This window comes from Trichechus manatus, unplaced genomic scaffold (assembly GCF_000243295.1).
Source record: "Trichechus manatus latirostris isolate Lorelei unplaced genomic scaffold, TriManLat1.0 scaffold00144, whole genome shotgun sequence".
NCBI lineage: Eukaryota > Metazoa > Chordata > Mammalia > Sirenia > Trichechidae > Trichechus > Trichechus manatus.
Window position 1 is genome coordinate 4548436 of NW_004444080.1, and position 24901 is coordinate 4573336.

The window sequence follows — 24901 nt, forward strand, 5'->3', positions numbered from 1 at the left end:
ACGATATTGCATTTTTAAACTCTATAATGTTAGAACGGTCAGTCTATTTTAAAGCTTGAGGGAAATAATCTTTACATAATTGAAAGGACACATTTAGCATTGTAAGAGGTGTACTTATCATACACATAAGGTTCTAACATATTGTATAGATTTAAATTATAAAAGGTGTAGCTTTATGGTGAAAGCCACTGGTGACAGATCTATTTGTAAAGGATATTTGGAGTACAGACCTAGACTAATACAGTCAAAGTCAATTATAAACTTTTTCCTTATGCCATTGTCAGCTATACAGGTTAAATCTGAAACAATTCAGTAACCATTCATCAAATAATTATTTGCAAAGCACAGTTTAAGCATGCTGATCTGTACAAGGTGGTTTACTATAATGTAGGTTATACTTATCACTCATCAAAAAATATATATTGAATATGAACTGTGTATATATTTTATATCTGTGGTAACCTGTTGTATATAAAGCCCGTTTCTTTCCCAGTAAGAAGTAGGGTCAACTGCCATGTTCGATGTGCTGGAATTGGAAATAAACATAACTATTTAGGAATCTTCCTAAAATCTCTGAAATTGACTAATTATCTCCATTGGATCTCAGACACCTCTTGATTAAACTATACTGAGGCCTACATAACTTCCACATAATAGAAATAATTTTCACAGTTCTTACATCAGCTCCATTGGGACCTTGAGGGCCTCTTGGGCCTGGAGGGCCAGGTGGACCCTGTAAAAGACAAATATTAAGGTTTATGAAGACCAAGCTCCAATGCACTTGTAACATTTTCATTTTGTGATGAGGAATAGTAAAAGAAGTTTAAGCCTGCAAAATCATTGTCAGTGTAGCATATCAGGATTATAAGTTATTCTTGTTTTAAAGGTCACATATATTCAAGGTGACGGGTGAGACTTCAACGGCTGCAAATGGTGGCTGGGTGAAAGGTGGGGGTGTCAATCAGGAAAGTGTCATAGCCTTTAGGGCTACTTTGTTCATATTAATAAACCCGAAGAAAGATATACGTAATATGGAAATACACACTATCCATCAAACACTAACATAACAACATCATGTTAGCAAATGATCCTTTATACATAGCTACAGGGAACTGAGGGACTTTTGATTTGAAAAGAGGCCAAGAAAGTCTTCTATGACTGTCTGGAACAAAGTACTCATGATACAATGAGAAATATTTTTATAGACTATAAAGGGAACATGAAGTTGGAACGAGAAACAGTGCTTGAGTAGATTTAGAATTCATTAACTCAATCAAAATGTTTCATTTTTTATTTGTATTTTTGTTTTTAGGGTCCACTGTCATGTTCAATATGATAGGTATTGAAATAAGAATAACTATTTAGTAATCTTCCTAAAACAAAGATTATCTCCCCATTTGTGCATTGAAATTACTTGGGGGATTTTTTATAAAATACTGATGGCCAGAACCCCTACCTCGAGGTTCTGATTAAATCAACGTTCAGGGACTACCAGACCATTAGTATTGTTTTAAAGGTCACAGTTTATTCTAATTTTATGCTATGGTTGGAAAGCTTCTCTGCTACTAGCTATTACTGTAAGTCCAGGGAGAACATATCAGTGATTCAGGGAACCACAGCAATCATATATAGACAGGAGCTTGGTATGTATCTATGCTGTTTGGAAGTATGAATCAATTATTTCAATCAGCAAGGTTTATTATGATTTCCTTGTTTTTAAGTATTATTGTGATTATAAGAATTATTTCAAAGAATTTAATAGATTTGGATGTGGTCCTTGAAGAGAATAAAATCTAACATGGAAGTGTAAAAACTATCTGAATATGTATTCTGAAGGAAGAAAAACTGGAGACAATGATTATTAAAAGAAAGGATCGATTAGGAAATTTATTCATACATTTTTTAGATTTCAATTACTTTGGCTAATTATTTCCTTATCTAAGGTAATGCTTCATAAACAAATATATGTATTTCAATTTTCAGCTGAGGTATTAGTCTTACCATTAGAGCAGAAATCTAAATCAATAAATGCAAATAATTATAAGTCATAGATGTCACAACATTCTAATTAAGACAGAATTCCTCATTAAACTAAGAATGTATTTCAAAGTACATCAATTAATTTTTAATAATGTGTTACAACATTTGCTAATTATCTAAATACTGAGTGAATATTATCTATTTACCTGATCCACAGCAAAGTTGGGAGCTAAGGACTAAGAAATAACTAATGTGTGAGAGTTGATTATATACACCTCAGTAACATATACACATAGAAATGAAAAAGCATATAATAGACAAACCAATGGATGCTGTACATGTGCATAAGTCCACAGTGAGAAAGAAAAAAGATGTTCTGTGTTGTAATGTAATGTCAGATAGATCAGGTTATGCTCAAATTTTACCTGATTGTGTCTCCATGGGGAAATTATCTTACTTCTTACTATTTATTTGATCTCCCTAACTAGTTCCCCCATGCAGAACTGTTTATATGTCATCCCTCATGTTACACAATACATATATTCAAGGTGATGGGAGAGACTTCAATGGTTGCAGATGGTGGCTGGGTAGAAGGTGAGGGTGTCAGTCAGGAAAGTGTCATAGCCATTGGGCTACTTTGTTCATATAATAAACCTTAAGAAAGATATGAGTAATATGGAAATGCGCACTACCCATCAAACGCTAGAAAATACAAACTTACCATGGGACCAACATCCCCATTTTCACCTTTTTCACCAGGTGGGCCTGGCAAACCCTAAGGAAATATAATAGAAAAACAATAAAATATGTATTTAAAACATACTTTTAGTCAATTTCTAATATAATACAAAAAATTGAATATAAAGTTAAATAAGAATGTGGAATAAACATTTAGAAAAAATTTTTAAAAAATACTTATAATACATGTTCTGCCTACAAATGATAAAAGTCATATATGAATTTACAAATAAAAGTTATGTTTTGCATAATATTATGTTGATTGATTTTGGCCACTATAAGTAAATACATAATTTGATTTGAGAATTTATGAACACCTAATAATTTTCTAAATATTTTATAAGCAGCATATAGGACAGTGATGGCAAAGATTTTCTGAAGTCTTGTCTCCAGTTATTTTAAACATCCTAACCAGGGGATTTTTTTCTTCTTCTTCTGTTTTTTTTAATAATTAGGTGCCAGTATGGAAAATCTCTTTTGAAAATAAATATCCCAATTAGTTTCCAGAGTCATAAGTGTCTTCTGAATTTCTGACCTGCTAATTCCACTTCTGAATCTTAAAAATTTACAAGGCTGGGCGACCTGTCAATTATACTTCCTTCGTTCTTTCAAACCCATTTCCATTCTATCCTGTTGCACTCTAATTGTTTTAGGAGAGGTTCTGTGTTACAATATAAAGTCAGACAGATCAGGTTATGCTCAAATTTTACCTGTGTCTTTATGGGGAAATTGAAGTCCTGGTGGCGCAGTTGTTAAGAGCTACGGCTGCTAAGCAAAAGGTTCGCAATTTGAATCCACCAGCTGCTCTTGGAAGCCCCATGTGACAGTTGTACTCTGTCCTATAGGGTCACTATGAGTCGGAATCGACTTGACAGCAACGGGTTTGGTTTGTTTTTTTACGAGGAAATTATGTTAACTATGTGTTAGTTACTATTCATCCCATATCCTACTGATCATTTATTTGATCTCCCTAACTAGTTCCCCTATGCAGAACTGTTCACATTTCCTCCTTCATGTCACACAATACATTGCACTTATTTGAATTATATATTTAATAAGCACCATTATGCCACTCGTTTATATGTTTATAATCATGAGCTACTCTGGGGCAGTGGCCCTTTAGGTGTCAATTTTGTATCTCTAGCAAAGAGCATAGGGCAAGGCAAAAATCAGGAACTCAGTAAAATGTTGAATGAATGAAGAATGAATGAATCCTAAGAAAATAAATAACATGAAAAGCTACCTGTAAAAAAATTGTTTACTGTAACAATAGTTATAATAGTGGAATTCTCATTTATCTCAAATATTTAATCATAAAAAACATAGTTAAATAAATTTTGGTTAAATAACTTAATGTGATATTATGGAACTATTAATATGAAATTTATTAATACTCCAAATATGGGTAGTGTTTATGGTAAGAAATACAATCCAAATGCAAATGGATATGCATGGAATGAATTTAACTGCAAATACGCATATAAAATATGTGTAATAATTGTTGGACAGAAATAGTAAAAGTGAAATAGTTTTTAATATGGTAGGATTATTATTTTATTTTAATAGTTTTCAGTGTTATAATCATTTATATACATCTTATATACTCTATACATATTTTATCTTTAATGTTTGTACAATAGTATTTCAGATGTAATCTACTTAGTAAAAAAACTACAAATAATACAATAGCTCTAAAGTTCTGTTGGTGCTTTACTAAAATTATTGATTTCCTGGCACAGCACTGCAGGGGCTGCAAATTATTTGGTCATGATCCACAGTAATAAATACATTTTACTTATTACCCTCTAAGCATGGACAGGTAAAGTAGCTGAAATGTGAGTTTCACAAAGTAATACTTATTCATATTGCATAGATGATGCCTTTTGATATTTTCAATCTATTTTACTTTATCTTGATTTATTTCATGTTTTTAATACCGTTAATAACACACATTATTTTCTGACCTATTAATTAGACATGACCCTCAGGCTGGGAAGACAGTGCTATACTGAGTGTATTTGTGAACTTTTTTTTTGGATATGGCATGTATTCATTTTTATGATGAATTCCTAACTACTGATTTATAATGGACCACATATATCAAGATTTCCTGTTTTTTCACCAAACATAATTTAGGTGTCTAGGAGCCTGCTATGTAGATACTTTCCAAGCTGTTATCATCATCTGATGGTAGATGCTGGAATTACAAGTGCAATTCCTGGGAAATAACAAGGCAATGTTTCTCAGATTTTAGTCTACCTAAAAATCACCAGGGGAGATTGTTAGCATTTTATGCTCCCAAGGTCCTCAACTTCAGAGACTCAAATTCACTGAAGCAAAGGACTTAAAATTCTTAAATATTCAAATATATTTTAACACAGATGAAATAAAGATTTCACTTTAACACTATTTCCCTGAAGAGTAGGCATTGCAACTGAAACATAATTAAGTTCTTATAAACATCATATAAATTAGCAATCCCATTCCTTATCTTTTGTCCAGGTTTCATGTCCTTTTACTATAGAGTGCATCTGATTTAGAATCTCCAAACTGAATGGAATATCAATATCAGATCCTAGTTTTTTTTAATTTCTATTAAAAGTCCAGTTCTGTATTGCTGTCTTTTCCTTTTTATACATATGATTATTCTTAATATTAGTGCAGTAGCAACCTCCCAATAGAAAAAAATGAAATATTTATTTCTTTTTGATGAAATTTGATTATAGCTTGAGTTGATTAAGACAGAAAGTTCTCATTATTAAAATTAATAGAGACATAATGAGGCAAATTATCTTGTTGCAGGGAACTAAATGTGCTAAATGGCACTCCAGTGTTAATCAGTTTTCATATAGCCTAACTTTCTCCTTGGGAGTAATTTATGTGTGGAGAGATTCTGTTTTAAAGTCTTTCAACTCAAAATAATTTGCCACCTAAGTGACGCATCAGAAAAGAAAAAAAATATGAATTTAGGCTAAGAGCTCTCTTTGCATATCACTCGTCATATTCAAACAGTAAATCTTAAGTTAAAAATCAAGTAATTTAATCTGAATATTGGATTATTATTATTTATGTCTATTATAATTGCTAACATCTATTCTGCCATGAAGACTCAATTAAAGGATGCAAATGCAATTGTGAACATGTTAATTACATTAGCATCTTTTCACATTCCTGATTTAAAGAGGTGGTTGTGGGCAAATATAATCAATTTTCTTTTTAATGAACTGATTTCTTGAGTTACCCTCATCAAAGGGTAGAAATGAAGATAATTTCTTGTTGAATATTTTATAAATATAAGCTACAAGGCACCTTCTTTAATCATGAGAGCTAAGTTCCTAAATTACTCCAAACTTATAGGATTCAAAGCAATCAATTAAATGAAAAAGCAGAAAAGGAAAGGTAACATAGGCATTGGCTGTCTATTTTTCAAAGCCTTGTTTTCAAACATGTGTGCTTCCCACACATACTGATAATGTAGTGTTCATGGTTGTTTATTTCTTATTGTCTAACAAGTATAGACTTAAAATAAATATGAATGTGAACTTTTTGCACTTTCCAAGTTTATTTTGATATTAAAATAAAAGCAAAAGGTTGAGAATTTAGAGGGTTAAAATGTTGTGGGGTTGTTAACCAATGTCATAAAACAACATGTGTACTACTGTTTCATGAGAAACTATTTGTTCTGTAAGCCTTCACCTGAAGTACAATAAAATATAAAAAAAAATAAATAAAACCAAAATTTCAGAACATCATATTCACTGGCCAACATCAACTGGGTATTTTAACAACAATAATCATGAAAATATAATGGAATATACTGTGTTTACAATATAATTTGTATAATTATGTATATAATTAAATTATTTCATATCAAAAATCAATACTTTTTTATTTTACTTGTGAAAATAAGAACAAATGTTAAATGTATATAAATGTAGGTTGTATGTACTATTTTACAACTTCACAACTTTTAGGTACAGTGAACCAGATGACTTAAGCATTTCTTAAATTTATAATGTGGTGTAAGTAATAAATCCATATGGTACTCACGTATCATTTAAAATTAAATTTTGTACTCTTTTAAAGGATCACTAGGTAGGTATAAAATAAGTAAGCAGAAGAAGAAAGCCAGATTTTTCCAAAGTATGTAGGAACCAGTGAGTATCAAATGAGAGGGTGGAAAAAAACTCTCAGAATAAGTAATGTCTACAATGATATGTTTCACCCAACAGTCCAGTTGCAAGATACATTTGAAGAAAAATTTCTTAGCCTACAGTCTTTTTCTTTATGTTACTTCCTTTCTTGAATGTTCATAATATAAACTGGTTATATTAATAGTTCCATAATATTGCATTAAGTTATTTACCCAAAATTTATTTAACTATGTTTTTATGATCAAATATTTTAGATAAATGAGAATTCCACTATCATATAAACTGGTTATTAAATAGAAATTAAATAATGTCAAATTAAAATTTTTATTTTTTAGGAAACTCACTTTTCAGGAAATAGGTGACTTAATTCAGGTATAATCCACTAAACATATTTAACATATTAAAAAAACCCATATTTTCATAATTACTTTATCAAAAATAAATCACCTTTATTTTTGCTATGTTTCAACTTTTCTTTAAATATTCCAACAAAAATATTTTAATCATTTTTATTTTGGATTTTGCTAAAAATAAAAAGATGCCATGCCTAAAAATATTGGCCCTAAGCAATTAACTTGTACTTTACAGAATTTTTGTGCAGAAGTATTTACTATTTCCCAAAATCATGTATCATCTTTGTCATTTATAGGTAATCAGATATCTCCAACTGAACAAATTATTAGTAATTTGCAATTATTAAATTAACTGAATAATTTCTGTAATAATGTTTCTTTCAATCAAGTTAAATTCTGAGTTCCTATGTAATTAATCAGGAGAAAATAGAGTATTATCATTTTATTTTAATGAATAAGGAATAGAAAACACCATATTTTATAGTGTTAATTTTATTTTTGGGCTAAGTAATGAAATAGAGTTTGGCGTGGGGATGAGCAAAGGAGGAAACTTAACTTTTGAAATCAAATTATAATTTTAAAACAATAAGCTATTTAAAATATCCAATTTATTATTAATTTATTGCTTATTTGATCTATTACTGTTTGATATTTGCTGTTGGCATTTACTGTTGGCAGTTGCAGTTGGCAGTTTGTGATTTCTTTAAATATTTTAATCTACGTTATCCATCCAAAGTACTCATTTCTGGTTATTAGACCTATGAAAAATTTATTCTAACTTCTGACTTTTAAGTTTCAGACTTAAGTAAGGTTGCATTTCATTTACCAAACAAAGTGAGAATGAACATAAAAGGAGGTGTAATACTTGAACTGGGCTGGCTATACTCCATAACTGGGAACCAGGTTTGATACGTCTTCAGAAAAATAATAATTCCTGTACTTATTGCCATTGAGTCAACTTCGACTCACAGTGACCCTATAGGACAGAGTAGAACTGCCCCTCAGGGTCTCCAAGGAGCAGCTGGTGGATTTGAACTGCAAACCTTTTAGTTAGCAGCTGAGCTCTTAACCATTGCTTCACCAGGGCTCCATAATTGCTAAAAATCCATTGAAGTTCAGATTTACATTTAAATAAAGTCGGCTGAAGTTCAATTTTATATTTAAGTAAAACAATCATCATGTTAAACATTATACCCAAATCCCATACAGAAAACAGAAAAGATGTTTTGATATATTTCCACCAGAAAACCAGTTTAAGACGACAGAGTAAACACTGAAGAGATCATCTCACCTGAAGACCTATGGGACCCGGAGGTCCAGGGAAACCTCTTGCACCTTCATCACCTTTTTGTCCAAACATCCCTTGCTGTCCTCTAGGACCCGGCTCACCATCACCTCCCTAAAGAAGAGCAATAAAAATTATCACAAACCAGAACAATCATTTATGATACAATTATAAAAAATCTACCCATTTCTAATAGAATAAAAGCTAGAATCTCTGAGAAAAAGAAAAAAGTATAGTAAATTCCATTATTTGCTCCCAATGGGCCACTCTTTGTCTTGCTTGCATTCTTTCCTTTTGGAGTAAGACTGATTTTGATTTTATCACATATACCAAGTGAAGTGAAAACTGTCTAATAGGGAAATAATAATGTTCAGAATTTATTACATAATAAGGTAGTTCTCAACTGGTTATTATCTATTTCCAAACAAAGTCACAATTTTTTTTTTATAAGGATCAGTTTGGTTAACTATATTAGACAATATAAATTTGATTCAATGTTAAGCATACAAAGAAAGTGTACACAAAATTTTTCAGCACACAAAAATTGTCTGGTTATGTAACAGTTCATAAATTTAATCAAGGAGCTGTAAGGATTTATATTTGCTGAACAAAGTGGAATACTTACAGCAATTCCAGGGGCACCAACAGGTCCTTGAAGACCTGGGGGACCGGGTGGACCCTGCGGAGTGATAAAAATCAGTAATTGTAAAACTGAAGCCAGAAAAGCCTCAGCTATATTAGACAGAACACTTGTCTGATAAAGATCTATTAAATGCCTCTACACGCCTTTGGAAAAAAAGATTACTCAGAATTATTTTGCATTTAGAGCAGTCAACCATTATTTATTTTACTCCTTGAGACTCACACTTGTATATTTGCATTCAGTTTTAAACTGATATTTATTGAAAGCGCTTTCATTGTAATGCGGATATTTAAAAATGAATTTCTATGCTACCATAAATCAAGTTGAAGATTCATATTTGAAAATTTGTTAACTATCAGATTTCTTTAATGAGTGGGAAAGAGTACATGAAAAATTAGTCTAAACACTAGCTTCTAAATGAACATAAGGATGCTGAGGACTCTACACTAAGGGGATATCATCAGGTATGAAAATGTAGAATTTTCTTCAGATGTAAACACAAGTAAACTCAGTGTTGTATATTAAGTCCACCAGACCCTTATTTTAAGCAATACATTTTCAACAGGCATTATGATCCTTTCATGCATAAATTTTTCCTCTTAACTGTTTGAAGTTTTGATATCAATAACTAATTAGGCACTATAGAAGATCCAGGCTCCAAAGAACAGTGAATCACCAGACTATATTGTTCTTTATCATAACTACAACATGTTAGAAGGAGCGCTTAATGCAAAGGTTTTGAAAAGTGTGGTCTGTGGACCCTCAGGGGTACGAGACCTTTTCAAGGTTTCCTCTAGGTCAAAATTCCTTTTTATAACAATACTAAGACATTATTTGTCTTTTCCTACTATATGGGCATTTGCACTGTTGATGCAAAAGCAAGCGTGGGTAAATCGCTGGCAACTTAGCACAGATCATGGCGGTAGCAACAAACTATAATACTATTGATTGTATTCCTCACCGTCACATAATCTCAATTTACATGAAAATGGCTGTTTCACTTAAGAGTTTCCTTAATGAAACATTAAAATTATTAATCTTATTAAATTTTAACCTTGAATGCATGTCTTTTTAATATATATGTGACAAAATGAGAAGTACACATAAAGTGCCTCAGCTGCATATCTAAGTATAACGATTGTCTCCAAAAAAGAAAAAAGCACTTGGACAATAGTTTGAGTCATGAGCTGAACTCGCCACTTTTTCATGGGACACCATTCTGACTTGAAGAGCAAATGACAAGACAAATTGTGATTATTTAGACTTGGGAATTTGGCAGATGTTTTACTGAAAATAGATGAATAAGCCTGAGACTTCAAGAAAAGAACTGACAGTATTTATTGCCAATTATAAAACAAACTTTCAAGCAAAAATAAGAATTTTGGAAAACCTGCACTGCCGCTGTAAGCTTCCCAGTTTCCCAAACTTATAGAACATTCTAATGATACTGATGTTGGGTAAATAAATGTGCCAATAATTTGAAGACCCTACTCAGTAACCAGTAATTTCCAAATGACCAATGCAAGATGCTACAAAATTAAGCATGAGGAAGAGAGATCTTCAAAGTGCAAGACAGACCAATGATATTTAAATAGCATGAAAAGCTCATTGATTTGATTTCAGATTCCACTGCAATTGACTTTTAAGAAAAAGTATCACTTATCAAGTTTTGATGTGGAAAAGAATATCTACAGTTATCTGAAAAGGTTATCAAAATGCTCCTCCCCTTCCCAACTACATGTCTGGATGAGCCTGGATTTTCTTCATTTCAACCAAATCAAGACGTCACAACAGATTGACTTGAGAAGTAGATAGGAGAATCCAGCTTCTATGAAGCTGTACACACAAAAAAATAAAACAATGCCACTCTTCTCCCTAAATATTTTTGTTTAGGAAAAATATAGCTATTTTACTTTGAAAATATTATGGGTATATAATGGTTAATTTTAAATGAATCAATCAAAAATATTTAAAATTTTTTAGTTTTAATTTAGATTAGAGTAACTCACATAGACAAAAGTTTTTGGGGTCCTCAATAAAATTTAGGTGTGTACAGAGGTCCTGAGGCAAAAATTTCTGGCTTGACTAGTCATGCAGTCGTGTTTAATTACAGCTTTTAAAGAGGAAATAATTTTTTTTTTAAACATGGCTTCTGCTGAGTACATAAGATATTCCAACTAGACCAACAGCATGTACTTATCTTCAAAAAATTGTTGAACTGAATCTAGAAGAGTAAATGACTACAATAGAATTTACAAATTCATCGTCAATACCAACTGCACCAATAATTTTATAGCATGGATCGATAGCATTAGTGTTGTCACTATTTGTCAACTATCTAATCTCCTGGATTAAAAAAAAAAAAAAAGAAGAAGAAAGAAATCAGGAGCCTATCCCTGGTTAAATAATGCAATAATCTTCATGCAATCTGTTTTGATTCCAGATTTTTCTTTTTAGTTACACATTTTCAGGTCACAGGACTTTGGTAACTATTCGGTTTGGTGCTCAGTCAACTCTAATAAAACCTCTCTCCAAGGTTATGCTAAAATATATAATATATAATAATTTCAATCCTAAAAGCCTCAGAATGATAGCTGGATCACAGGACAGAACTAGAGTAGTCTATTAGAATCAAATTGCCAGGGATGATGAATAAAGTTTTATGCTAGGTTAAAAAAGAAAGAGAGAGATAGACATTTCTCTATACTTTCCAATTTATATTCCTATTAGAAAGCAAATATATACACACTGAAAGAAAGTAACAACGGAAATGAAAACCCAAATGTCTGTAGATGTTCTACAAAGAATATAAATTAGTAAAAAACTGCTGAGGTGAAGTCTTTGAGAGTATCAATATCTAAGGTTTTGAATCTAAGAAGGAGGAAAGTTTTCAAATATATATATATATTTTGCAAAGTATGTAAATTGGCAGAAAATGAAGAAAAAACTCATACAGGCAAGAGTAAGCATGTCATTTGAATGAGAAACAGAAATTATTATGAGTTTCATGATTCAATAAGATAATAAGATAAACATTTAAAATAAGAGTCTATAATATGAGAGATTTATCAATTCATATAGAGTAGAATTTAGTAATGTTATATAAATATTCTTTCTCACATTCAGATGGAAAAGAAGCCTATTTCAGTATATTACTCTTGCATTTGTCATTTAAAAAACTCATTGCCATTAAGTCGGTTCCAACTCATAGAGACTCTACAGGGCAGAGTAGAACTTCTCATAAGGTTTCCAAGGCTGTAATCTTTACGGAAGCAGATTACCTCATCTTTCTCCCGCAAAGTGCCTAGTTGGTTCGAACTGCTGATCTTTTGATTATCAGCCCAGCGTTTAACAACTGTGCTAGCAGGGTTCCGTTCATTTGTCATAGAGGACTTAAAATATAGGAATTAGAAATAATGACATACAAACATCATACTACTCTTTTCATCTTTACTCAATCCCAGAAATGAAAAAAAAAAAAAAAAAGAAACCCACAGAATTATATAGCCGCAGAAATTATATACTATTGATATTATAATCTCTGGATAGGTAAGTAAGTAGTACTATGGAAAAATACCCATGGTAAATAGTAAAAGGTATTAAATGAATAATGCTTCTTCAAAAAGAAGTAGGAAACTTACATTTTCTCCTTTGTCACCCTTGCTGCCTTTTTGCCCTGGTTCGCCAATTTCACCCTATAATTGAAAGATTTCAGTAAAAGTTTATCTCTAACACATCATACTTATTGCATTTCCATCATTATCTTCAAAGTATTTAATTTTACTTCTAATGTAATTATTTGCTAGTGTTTAATCTCACCATTTAAAAATATCATTGTTTTAAAGTGCAGGGCCACTCTGCTTCCAGCTTTCAAGTATTGACAAATATACAGACAAACTCAATCCAATGTAACTTTGAAGAATACTGCAATTGGATTTTAATAAAGAAAAACAATTTGGGCTCAAATATCGCCACTATAAACTGATAATAATAAAAATACATTGATTTATACAGAAATCTAATTACATATTAATCAACAATTGTTATGTTTTCCTCTTAGTTTTCCAAATGCTAAAACAAAGAACATTATCAGAGTGCCAGTCCACAAAATTGTGTACAGTATTTTATAGTAATATTTGAAAACATATTTAATTCTATAGTAATATTTGAAAACATATTTAATTCTATAGTAATATTTGAAAACATATTTAATTCAATCACTTAACACCAAAGCCATATATTCACAGTAAGACCTTAGAGTCTTATACATTACTGAAAGATAGAGAAGAACATGGTTATGAAATAAGTATATAGCTCATTCTTAAATCTTACTGTACAACTTCCAAGATATAAAGACTAAATATATATAAGTGGAAGATACATTTTATGTTTATTTCAGGAACAATATATTTAAAAAAAATAAGTAACCAAACTGACATCTCCTTTCATTGTCTTTTATTCCATTTTCCTGTTTATGTATCACACACTACTTCATGGAACAGGTACTAATTCTCCACCTCTAATATAAAACTGTATGAAATGTTGAAAAAGGTGTACACTTTGGTCTGGCATCTAATCTAAAAAATGATAAATTCAGAATTCCTGAAGCAAACAAAAAGCTTTTTCTGAATGTACTAATATGAATGAAAACACCAACCTTATCTCCATCCTCACCAGGGGAGCCAGCGGGACCAGCGGGACCAGGGAGACCCACAGGACCTTGCACTCCATCTCTCCCTGCAGGGCCTTGGGGACCTTTTTCTCCCTGTATTGAAAACCCAGCAGATCATTAATTTCTTGTAAGAAACCTGTAAGTTAGCCATTTGTTACAGTTTTTCAGTGCAGCTATAACATCCATACATTCATACACTGGTTTCCATATTCATCAAGGAAATTGTTTAGTGTTTCTAAGAAAAGAAAAAGAAATGAAGTAGTAAATAACCACTCAAAAAATTCCTATATTCTCTACAGTCAAGATTTCATAACTTTGGCACAAGACAGTATTCCTGATTGCACGCAGTGGTTCTTTTATTCTCTTATGCAACACCGGAATCTACAAATCATTAGGTCCTGTATTTGCATTACCTTCTCACCCCACTTCACCACCTCAATCCCTTCTTAATGACTAAGTTTTATTTTATCTCTGAATTATCTCTTGAATATGTTCATTTAATTTTACCTCCATCTCTAACACCTTATTTCAAAATACTAGTATCCTTTGTCTGAACAGCTAAAATAACCACTTACCTTTTCCACATCTTTTCTTACCTCCTTCCAATCTATTCCCCACACTGAAACCAGACAGCTAATCCGATCATATTACCATCCTAAATGCCCATCAACAGATGAATGGATAAACAAATTATGGTACATACATATAAGCCTATGGGTACTATAATGGTTCATTTTATGTGCCAGTAGTTTACCCAAACACTAGTCTAATTGTTATTTCATGATTTAATGTAGTGTAATGTAACAACCATCCATAATGTAATCTAAGGTAATGTAATCAATCAATCAGTTAAAAAGGCAGTTTCCTTAGGGTGTGTTCTACCTCCAGACTATAAATAGGTGTTTTGGCAAAACTCTCTTTCTTTTTACTCTGTAGGTTGCCTGACCTATGGATCTTGGGATGCAAGCCTGCAGGAGTCTCCATGCTGTAGCCTAACGTACGGATTTTGGATTTGCCAACCCAAAATCATGTGAGCTAATTCCTTCAAAGAAAGACAATCTCTCTTCTCTCTCCCTCTCTCTCTAACTTATTCCATTTCTCTAGAGAACCCTAAGACAAGCACATTCACCCACACTTTTATTTCTATTTTATGCTATTGTACCTGAATAGACACCTTTCTAAAAAAAAACTACCTAATACAGTGTCTAGCACTAAGTTATTTTCAATAATTATTTGTGGAAAGAAATAACAATTGAATGAACATCTGGGGGGGTGGTAATGAGGGAGAAGGGGTGAGCAGGGCATTTCCTTTTCCTTTCCCTAGCTATAATGGATCACCAACAAAACCCAGGCTCAAATCCTAGCTCTTAAAAGATTTTCCATCAATAATTTCTCATGAAAGTTCATTTCTTATAATCACTTTTAATCCTGTTCCATGTTCTCCATTTTCAGTATTTTATTTTTTCATAAAGCCAAGGTATTTATCCACTTTAAAACTCATCATTCAATGTTATCTTCACATAACTCTTAACTTCTCTAACTGGTATATTCTCAATTTGTATAAAAAGCAATGTATATCCCTTTTTTTCTGTATTCATCTTTCATTGTGTGGTGCCAAGATATGGGTGCCCTGGATTTTTGAATAAATTTGTTGGAAAGGGCCTTAACTTTCTTCCCCCCACCCATCCCTTCTTGGTGTCCAGTATACTACAAAGTTGTTTGGGCACATCTTTAGTTTCTGAGTTTGACTGGAAATTGTAAAAATTGTGAGAGGGAAATAAAGATGAACCTTTTCCCAGTTGCTTATTATTAATATCTCACAAAATAATATCTAAAATTAAATGCTATTAAATTTTCAACAAATTTACTTAGCAGGAAATAAATATATTGCTTTAAAAATTCTCAGCATATTAAAGGTGCTTTTTATGTCACTCAAAAATTCTATCCACCAGTGGCATGGCTCCATTCAAACATTCTAACTGATTTCTGACAGGTAATGGATTATAGAAAACAATTTTAAAAAATTTGGAAACACTTGAGTAATAGCATAGACAAAATAACGAGAAAAAATACCTGGACAATGAGAGCAATCCACTTGCTGAAAGAGAAATCTTAGTGATAAAGAAGTATTTTGAAAATCATAGGCTTAAACCGAATTTTGTATGTCAAGACTTATGTGTATATAAAATTATTCAACTTAAACATTTTGGTGTATTATGGCCAGCAATTCTTACCTACATCTGCTGAATGAGTTTGTGTTATAATCTTGGAGAAAGGAGAGACTTTTTTTTTTTAAATTAGTATGATTAAATTAAAGCTAGGAGTAAAAATAGGGGAAAAAATCTTGAGAAAGAAACATAAACCCAATGAATAGAATATAGTTTGTAATCACTTAAATATAAATTTTAAAAATCTAATAAATATAAGATGAAATAATTGGTCAGATGTTTTCCGTCTCACTCACAAATTACAGAAGACGGGCAGTTACTTTCTACGGGTTTCATTTACAGACTATGGAAATGACTGGAAATGAAGTTGTAGTACAACAGGAGTGAAGAGTTCACACTTTTCTAATATAAAGCAGCAAGGTATAGTTTTAATCAAAACTCCAATTTTATATTTTAAAAGGAGCAAAATCAGAAGCCTTTTACATTAATAATATCCAACTCCTTCACAAGTATTAGGGTTTTATAAAGTGTGGAAAAATGTCATCTCCTTTAATTGAATTTGAAATTTTCTCTATTATAAATATAAAAAGAGGTGTGTTTATATGCCGGGCACATCTGCAGCAGGAATGTCGCAGGGTATGAAGACCTAATATTCTTGAATGAGAAGTAATAACTTGTGTAGGGTAGCAGTATAATATATTTTCTCCTTGAAATTACTTACAGGAGCACCTTTCTCTCCAGCTGGACCAGGAGGACCCTGGGGTCCTGGACGCCCTGGCAAACCAATTGGGCCAGCTGTACCTGCTGATCCACGTTCTCCTGGTGAACCCTAGTACATGGGAAAAGAAATATTTTACTATTAATGATAGAAATAGAGATACTGTTAACAATCACTTATTTAACAGTAGAATCTTACAATCTAGGAAATAATGTAAAAGTAACTTTTAGAAAATTGTAAGCTCTCAAAGAGGAACAGTTATATCAACTATTTGACAGATTAATTCTTAGTTCTAATATTAAGCAGATATTGAGGTTAGGAAATACTGATGAGAGAAAAAATATTTAAAATTTATATAAATTTAATATTTTTAGATGTTATATTTTTTAAGTGTTCACAATTTTTCAGAATGCTTTATAAAACATATATTCAATAAATACCTCCTATACAATTTTACTATATTTTTCCTCTCACCAGTATCTCCTAACCACAGTATCTGTTTAATACTGTAGCTAAAAATTCAATCTGTTAAATACTGGAAACAGCTGTTCCTCTTAGATTCTATACCCTGTGCTTTCTCCAGAAAGTCACCTACTGCTCTTCTCTAATGAGGACATCAATGACTACCAGTGGCTCTCAACTTGGAATTTCTTTAAATTCACTACTTACTCAATTTTAATGACATAGTCATTCAATAAGGAGTACAAGTAAATTTACTACTTAATTCCCTGACTTTTTTTTTTCTGATTAAAATCACAAGCTACATAGTCTGACTACTTTTTTAGTTGGTCAGTTATCTGAACAATGAAGCAACTAAAATAAATGGAGGTGATATAAAGTTGAAACTATAGAGGATAATATAAAAGTAACATAAAAAAAAGTGATTTGGTCTCTCATTTTCTTTTTTAGGACTAACTGAACCACTGTTTTAGCTTTTTCTTAATTATTATATATCTTAAACTTGTTGTTGTGTGTCGTTGAAGTAGATTCCAACTCATAGCGACCCTATAGGATGGAGTAGAACTGCCCCATAGGGTTTCCAAGGAGCAGCTGGTGGATTTGAACTACTGACCTTTTGGTTAGCAGCCTGAGCTCTTAACCACTTCATCACCAGGGCTCCATCTTAAACTTAGGAGACAGGAATAAGTTTTTAAGAGCTCAGGCTGCAAACCAGAAGGTCAGCAGTTAGAATCCACCAGCAGCTCCTTGAAAACCCTGTGGGGCAGTTCTACTCCTTCCTGTAGGTTGCTATGAGTCAGAATCGACTTGATGGGAATAGTTGTTTTTTTGGGTTTACCAAATTATGGGTAAAATAAATTGTGAAATTTGAACTGGATATAAACAAAAAGTGGCATTTGGGGGCTATAAGTAGATGTTTAAAAAACAAACCCACAAAATGTTCTTCATATTGCATAATAATTATTTAAAGAAAGGTTGTGTGAATATTAAACTTTTACCAATCAAATATTCCAAATTCTGAAGAGAAAGCTACTGTTATACAAGAAAATTGCAGTTTGTGTCTTTTAGATAATAAATACCTACCTTCTGTCAACATATCTTCTTTATGATTTAATAGTATCAAAATATTTATATGGAAAAGAGTCAACCACAAGTGGTATAACCGTTAGCCAGGTGGCAGACATCTGTTGATGAGTTAAGAGACCAGTGCAAAAAAACAAAAGTAGAGTCCTCTTAAAAACAAAAAAAAAAAAGGGAGTAGAATCCTCTAAATGTTTTATACTTAAGAAGTGTAGCCCTAAAAAACTGAAAGGAATAGGACAATGTTCAACAGAAGTCAATATAAAATGTGACCAGAGTTATTCCGGTTCATTCAGGTTAACATTAACATCCCTAAATAGAAATCATCACTTGTCTGAAATGCAAATTTATTCAGGATCAATGGGCATACAAGGTGACTGTATTACATTGTTTTAACGTTTGATTTGTAAAACCTCAGAAAAGGATTACTGCCTGTTAGTGTTATCAAATCACAAATAAGTGTTCAACTCCAGTGTTGAGCTATTTTATTTGTAATTAGCTATACAAGAGGAGATGTAACTTTGATCTCTCAGGCCATGATATCTTTCTTGAATTTCCCTTTTAAATTTAAACTCCGATGTTTGACCATGACCTGAAGAAGATATCACAGTAGACTATGTTGAGGTTGACAGCTATGAGACTGGAAGAAAAAGGGGAGAATCACAAGAAGGAAGGGATGAAATAATATTTAGAGAACTTACAATTTTGCAAGTATTGAGCCTACTACTCAATAATTAATGTGGTAATTTTGGATATGTTATGTACTTTAATTCCTGTATGATTTGCATATTTTCTCAGGTAAAGGCCTTAAGGCTCAGGGTCTAGCTGATGTGACCTGATTCCACTACAAAGTTGTTGTTGTTGTTTTTTCCCTACACTATTCATAAATAGTGAGAATTTTTTTCCATTACATGGCTTCTACCCATATAATTCATACATATTGTGTGGTTAATAAACAGAAGAAATGTGGGCACTTAAGGCCACTTTTATCAGAACGAGCTCACCATTGGTTGAACACTCTCTAAAATGAGAAAACTTCAAACAATTTATGGTGGTCCTTATCTCCTTTGTCCAAAGAGTCATTCTCCAGCATTTATTTACCCGATATGAACTTTGCTATAAAAGTTATTACAATTTTTGTCTTGTGTAACTATTGTTTAAGTTTATTGTTATTTCTCAACAATAACAACAACAACACGTAATTCTTTTCAGTTTTGATAACTAACCCACAGATTGTGCCCCCTGAGATACTAAGGGACTTTTCATCATGTTATAGCTCTGATATGAAAAGTTTCTTTCTTATATAGGCAGAATTCTGAAATAGTTTTGGTCCATGCATCTTTTTGAGAATATACTTAGGCCTGATTTTCCCACAAAAATAGGCAAATGCGCATACTCACAGTATTTGGCTTGCTTTACATTTTAGCATTCTAATGTGAAAATTATTTTCTCATAAAATATATTTCTCACTCTTCCTCTACCACAGTATGCCTAACCCTAATTCTCACCTTAATCTTAACACAACCTTTGCCTCCGAATATTTAATCACACTTATCTCCTAATTTTGAAAGTTTTTGGTCCTTTCATGTACTATTCAAATTACAGGCATTCTTTAGGCTCAGGTCCTCTACCACCTTACCAAAGAAAAATTGTAATACTCTGAGAATTTGAAACATGAAAGATCTTTCTAAATATTTCTCACAGAGTCTACTATAATGATCTAGGTTTTCAAACAGTATGTTCTGGATAAATTAAAATAATATTTGGCACACTGAATTTTATCTTGCTAATATTTCCCTGATCTCTTCATTAATATTTAAAAAGCACAAAATATTTACTGCATGCATTTAAATAACTATGATATAAATAATAGTAATAATATTTTTAGGGACATAAAAAATTAGAAGTCTGAATTTTTTAAATAAATTATATGAGCATGATGATACATTAAAAATTTAGGAGGAAAAAAGGTATGCATGTGCAGTCAACTAGAAAGTTTCTAAATTTGTTGGAGAGCATCAATTCAATGTGCACTTTTCTTAGAAGATACAGTATCGAAATTAAAAGAGACATATTACCTTAAATGGATGCATATGATTGAGATGTTACATGAAAATAACACATGATTTTTACTGTGTTAAATATTTAAAATTAAGTAAGATAATTCAAGCAATTATTTTAATGTATTTCTAGTAGGAAAAGAATGCTGATTCATTTGAATCTATGACAATGTGTGTAGTTTATAGATTTTATATTTTTTATGAGAAATCTTAAGTATTTTAATTTCCCTTGGAGCATTCATAAGATTAAATTTCAGATTGCAATCTTACTTGTGCAGTCTACATTAAAATTAATAGTAAAATCATATAACTTTCCTGTAGTTAAAATACTGCCCATGATCTTGTCACAGCTCATAAAGTTTAAAACAATGGATGAAAACAAGAAGAGACTTTTCGATCTATATTTGTGCCCCAAAGTACAATTATAACTTCCTTTTCCATTAGTTACTTCAAACATTCTATAAGCCTGCATATTCTTAATAACAGCATGCTTTGCAGTAATTTTATTTTTTACATCTTGAAATGAAAAGAGAAAATCTCTGATATTATCTACTGATTAAGTAAATCATACAGCAAACTCGCAAGTATTATTTAAATATTCCCAGGCCAACTTTTAAAAGAATAAGCCTTATGAATGCTAATCCCACCTGAATCACTGAAGAAGTCCCAAAAAACAAACAAAAAAATTAAAAAAAGAAAATCTAACCTCTACATTGAAAGAAGGATCTATTTAAACACTCAACAAAATTACAATGAAAATCTGCTATCTTGTGACACTGGCAAGGAATACAAAATGTATATGGTATTTACCAGCCCTGAAGAAACTCACATTTCAGATTTTTTTTTTCTTTCCATAAAGGGTAGGCAGTAAAGAACAGAGGGCTTTATAATTATCACATAAATGCAAAAAATTATATCTAAAATGAATATGTTTGAGTTTAAATATAGGTTAAACAGATAATGAACACCTCCAGAAGGGCAGGAGGTTCTGCTTGTTGTTTTCTTTTTTTAAAATGATCCCCAGAACTTCACAGTGAATGGCACATGGTGTTGCTGTTGTTGGTTGTCATGGAGTCAATCCTGACTCCCTGCGACCCCAAGTGTGCAGAGGAGAACTGCACTCCATAGGACATTTAAGGCTGTAATCTTTCAGAATCACATTGCCAGGCCTTACTTCTGAGGCACCTCTGGGTGGTTTTGAACCACTAATCTTTCAGTTAACAGTCCACTGGATAATCGTTTGCTCCATGCAGGGACCCTAAATAAAACTGTTGGTTGAAAAGGGAGAGAATCTCTCCCTTTTCTGAGCACGAACCACTAGCTTTCTGATCTTGAGCAAATTGATTAACCTCTCTGTGACTCACTTTTCTCACCAATAAAATGGGGATAATGGTTTGTCATCTGATCTTATGATGTTTAATATGGTGATACATGTAAAGTTCTTTGAACAATGTCTGTTTTACAGTACGAATTTAATAAATGCTAGAGAACTATACATGAATAGCTATATATTTCATCTATATACCAAATAGTTACAGATGGAAAATTATACAGAAAAGATCTAGGGGATTATATGGCATACCTAAGATCACATAGGTTAAAAAAAATTAGACTTTTTTCCACATAACATGCTAATCTTTTAAGCTGTCTGAGTACACATCTCTCTTCAAAAATGATAAATATTTACCCACCAAAAGTGTTTAACTGGAAAGAACTCAGAGAAGGACTAAAATCTACAGAAATATCATTTTCTTAATTTGTGATTTAAATAGCAATGAACATATGGCAAGTTAAAAGTTTTCCAAAGGCAATAAAAACCAAAAAACCTACTGCCATCGAGTTGATTCTGACTCATAGCAACCCCACAGGGTTTCCAAGGCTGTAAATCTCCACGGAAGCAGACTGCCATATCTTTCTCCCGTGGAGCAGCTGGTGGTTTCGAACCACCGACCTTTCGGTTAGCAGTTGATTGCTTCAACCACTGTGCCACCAGGGCTCCTTACATGAATTATAATGATAATAATATCGTAAGTATTCTTTTATTTCAATACCAAGCATTAACCACTACAGGAAAGATGTGAAATTTTTTCTTCTTTTAAACTGAAAAGTGAGCATTTACATACTTTGAAAAGAGGGCAATTTATATTTCTCTATTTAGTGAAACTTTCTTTATGATAACTTCATCCCCTTCAGCAGGTACTTCCTCTAAACCTTACAATGGTAATGAAACCAGAAGCAATAACATCAGTTCATGTTTATGGAGCAGTGAGAATTGTGAATATGTCTCTACCCCTTCACACAGAAGAGAACACCAAAATAAATATTTTCTCAGTTTCTTTCACCATGAGTTTTCTATTCCGAAGAACATTTGTAAAGTAAATAGAAGTGGTGAACTGAGAAATCATCTCATCAGCATTCAGTTAAAATGTAGCCCACTAGAGAGAAAAATAGAAGCATAAACACAAAAAGTTCTTATGTAACACAGCTATACAAGCAGAAAGTTAGAAACAAAGAAAGAAAGAAATATAAATATCCCTTTTTTTTAAGGACAAGTTGATCTTTTGTGGCAAACCTAGCATGAATTCCCACTTTCCAGATGACATCTATTTTAAATCATACAAGCTAAAAACTCCAATGAAATATCAAGCATCACCCAAATTTAAAGCATAAACTGAATGACTAAATCAAACTTCAACAAAGTCTCTGATGTTAGCCATTGTTCCTCACCACTCTCTCTATACTTAACTCATCCCTGGTTGGATATAATAATAGCCCACTGGAATTTATCTGGGTCTCAACAGAGAAAAAGTGCTTTATCTTAAAAAAAAGTAGTATGTGACCCAGCAAGTGAGTAGGCATCATTCTCTGAAACCTTGTCTCTTCCTTTATTTGATGAGTAAACAGAAGCCAGTGAAGAGAAGTGTTTCTGGACTAGAAAGTAGGGGAAAAAAAAGGAAAAAAGAAAAAGCCAGTTGGAATCAATCTGATCAATCTGATTCCAACTCACGGCGACCCCATTGTTTCAGAATAAAACTGTGCTCCATGGGGTTTTCAGTGGTCAGCACTTTTTTCCAAGGCACTTCTGGGTGGATTCAAACTGCCAAACTTTACTGTTAGCAGCCAAGCGCTTAACCACTTGCACCACCGAGGAACTCTGACTATAGTGCTAGAGGAATTTTACTAAGCGCACTGCAGTATTTGTTTTAATCTCCTAATTCTAAGAGAAATAACTGCCACCAATGAGGCAGTTTCTTACCACAAAAAAAAAAAAAAAAAAAAAAAACGCAGAGGAGAGATTATTCAGGAAAAATATTTTTCTTGACTTTTTAATGAAAATATGGTGGTAGATGTAAGCTGGGAATTTGCCTGCGTGACATATTTGTATACGTGGCGTTTACATAAATATAAAATGTTTACCCAGTGTATGTGCAACATGTGAGAAAAACGCTACACTGCCTTCTCCTCTTGTTGTTCAGTCTCTTGCTGCTTTCTGCCTTCTGTGTGTGTGCGTCAAGACATCCACTTAGTGAGCAAATCCCCTGAGATCAGAAAACATGCCTATGCTTTGATTCGCACCTATTATCTGTTCTTGGGTACAGAATCATGCATACAGTGAGCTCTTGGTTTCTGCCAGAGCTTTAACAGCCGAACGTCACAGCAACCTCTTGGGATGATTTTGTTTGTCTTAAGTGGGAACACTACAAAATGTTCCTCAATATACATTCATTCCCCTAGTAGCAAAACGTTTAGAGAATTATAACCTTGAAATATCACTACTTTACTAAAATGACTAAAATAGCGATAAGCACTTAAAAGACTTGTTAGGTGCCATCAAGTCAATTCCAACTCATAGTGACCCTATGCACAGCTGAGCGGAACACAGCCCACTCCCTCACAATCACTGCTGTTTCAACCTGTTGTTGCAGCCAATGTATCAGTCCAACAGGGTCTTCCTCTTTTTCGCTGACCCTCTACTTTACCAAGCATGATGTTCTTCTCCAGAGACTAGTCCCTCCTGATAACATGTCCAAAGTACGTGAGAAGTCGTCTCGTGATCCTAGCTTCTAAGGAGCATTCTGTCTGTACTTCTTCCAAAACAGATTTGTTCGTTCTTCTGGCAGTCCATGGTATATTCAGTATTCTTTGCCAACGCCATAATTCAAATGCATCAATTTTTCTTCCGTCTTCCTTATTCATTGTCCAGCTTTCACATGCATGTAAGGCAATTGAAAATACCAAGACTTGGATCAAGTGCACCTTAGTCCTCAAAGTGACATCTTTGCTTTTTAACAGTTTAAAGAGATCTTTTGCAGCAAATTTGTGCAATACAATATGCCATTTGATTTCTTGACTGCTGCTTCCACGGATGTTGATTGTAGACCCAAGTAATATAAAATCCTTGACAATTTCAATATTTTCTCCATTTATCACGAATGTTGAATATTTTCTCCGTTTATCATGATGTTGCTTATCGATCCATTTGTTAGGATTTTTGTTTTCTTTATGTTAAGGTGTAATTTCAAAACTAAATTAAGGGAAAAAATAGCATACTATTTCAATATTATACTGAAAAACATCTACAGGCTCTTAG

At 32.4% G+C, this 24901-nt stretch overlaps 1 protein-coding gene across 1 annotated transcript in view; it reads right to left on the reverse strand.

Moving 5' to 3' along the window:
* The window catches only part of COL11A1 (collagen type XI alpha 1 chain), a 235940-nt gene that overhangs the window by 46204 nt on the left and 164835 nt on the right, over window positions 1-24901 (reverse strand). Inside the window, exons 42-48 of the mRNA XM_004385738.2 lie at window positions 16715-16822; window positions 13811-13918; window positions 12795-12848; window positions 9136-9189; window positions 8517-8624; window positions 2702-2755; window positions 680-733 (exon numbers count right to left, since the gene is read on the reverse strand). Coding sequence (XP_004385795.1) covers window positions 680-733; window positions 2702-2755; window positions 8517-8624; window positions 9136-9189; window positions 12795-12848; window positions 13811-13918; window positions 16715-16822 — 540 coding nt within the window. The remainder of the gene's footprint in view (window positions 1-679; window positions 734-2701; window positions 2756-8516; window positions 8625-9135; window positions 9190-12794; window positions 12849-13810; window positions 13919-16714; window positions 16823-24901) is intronic.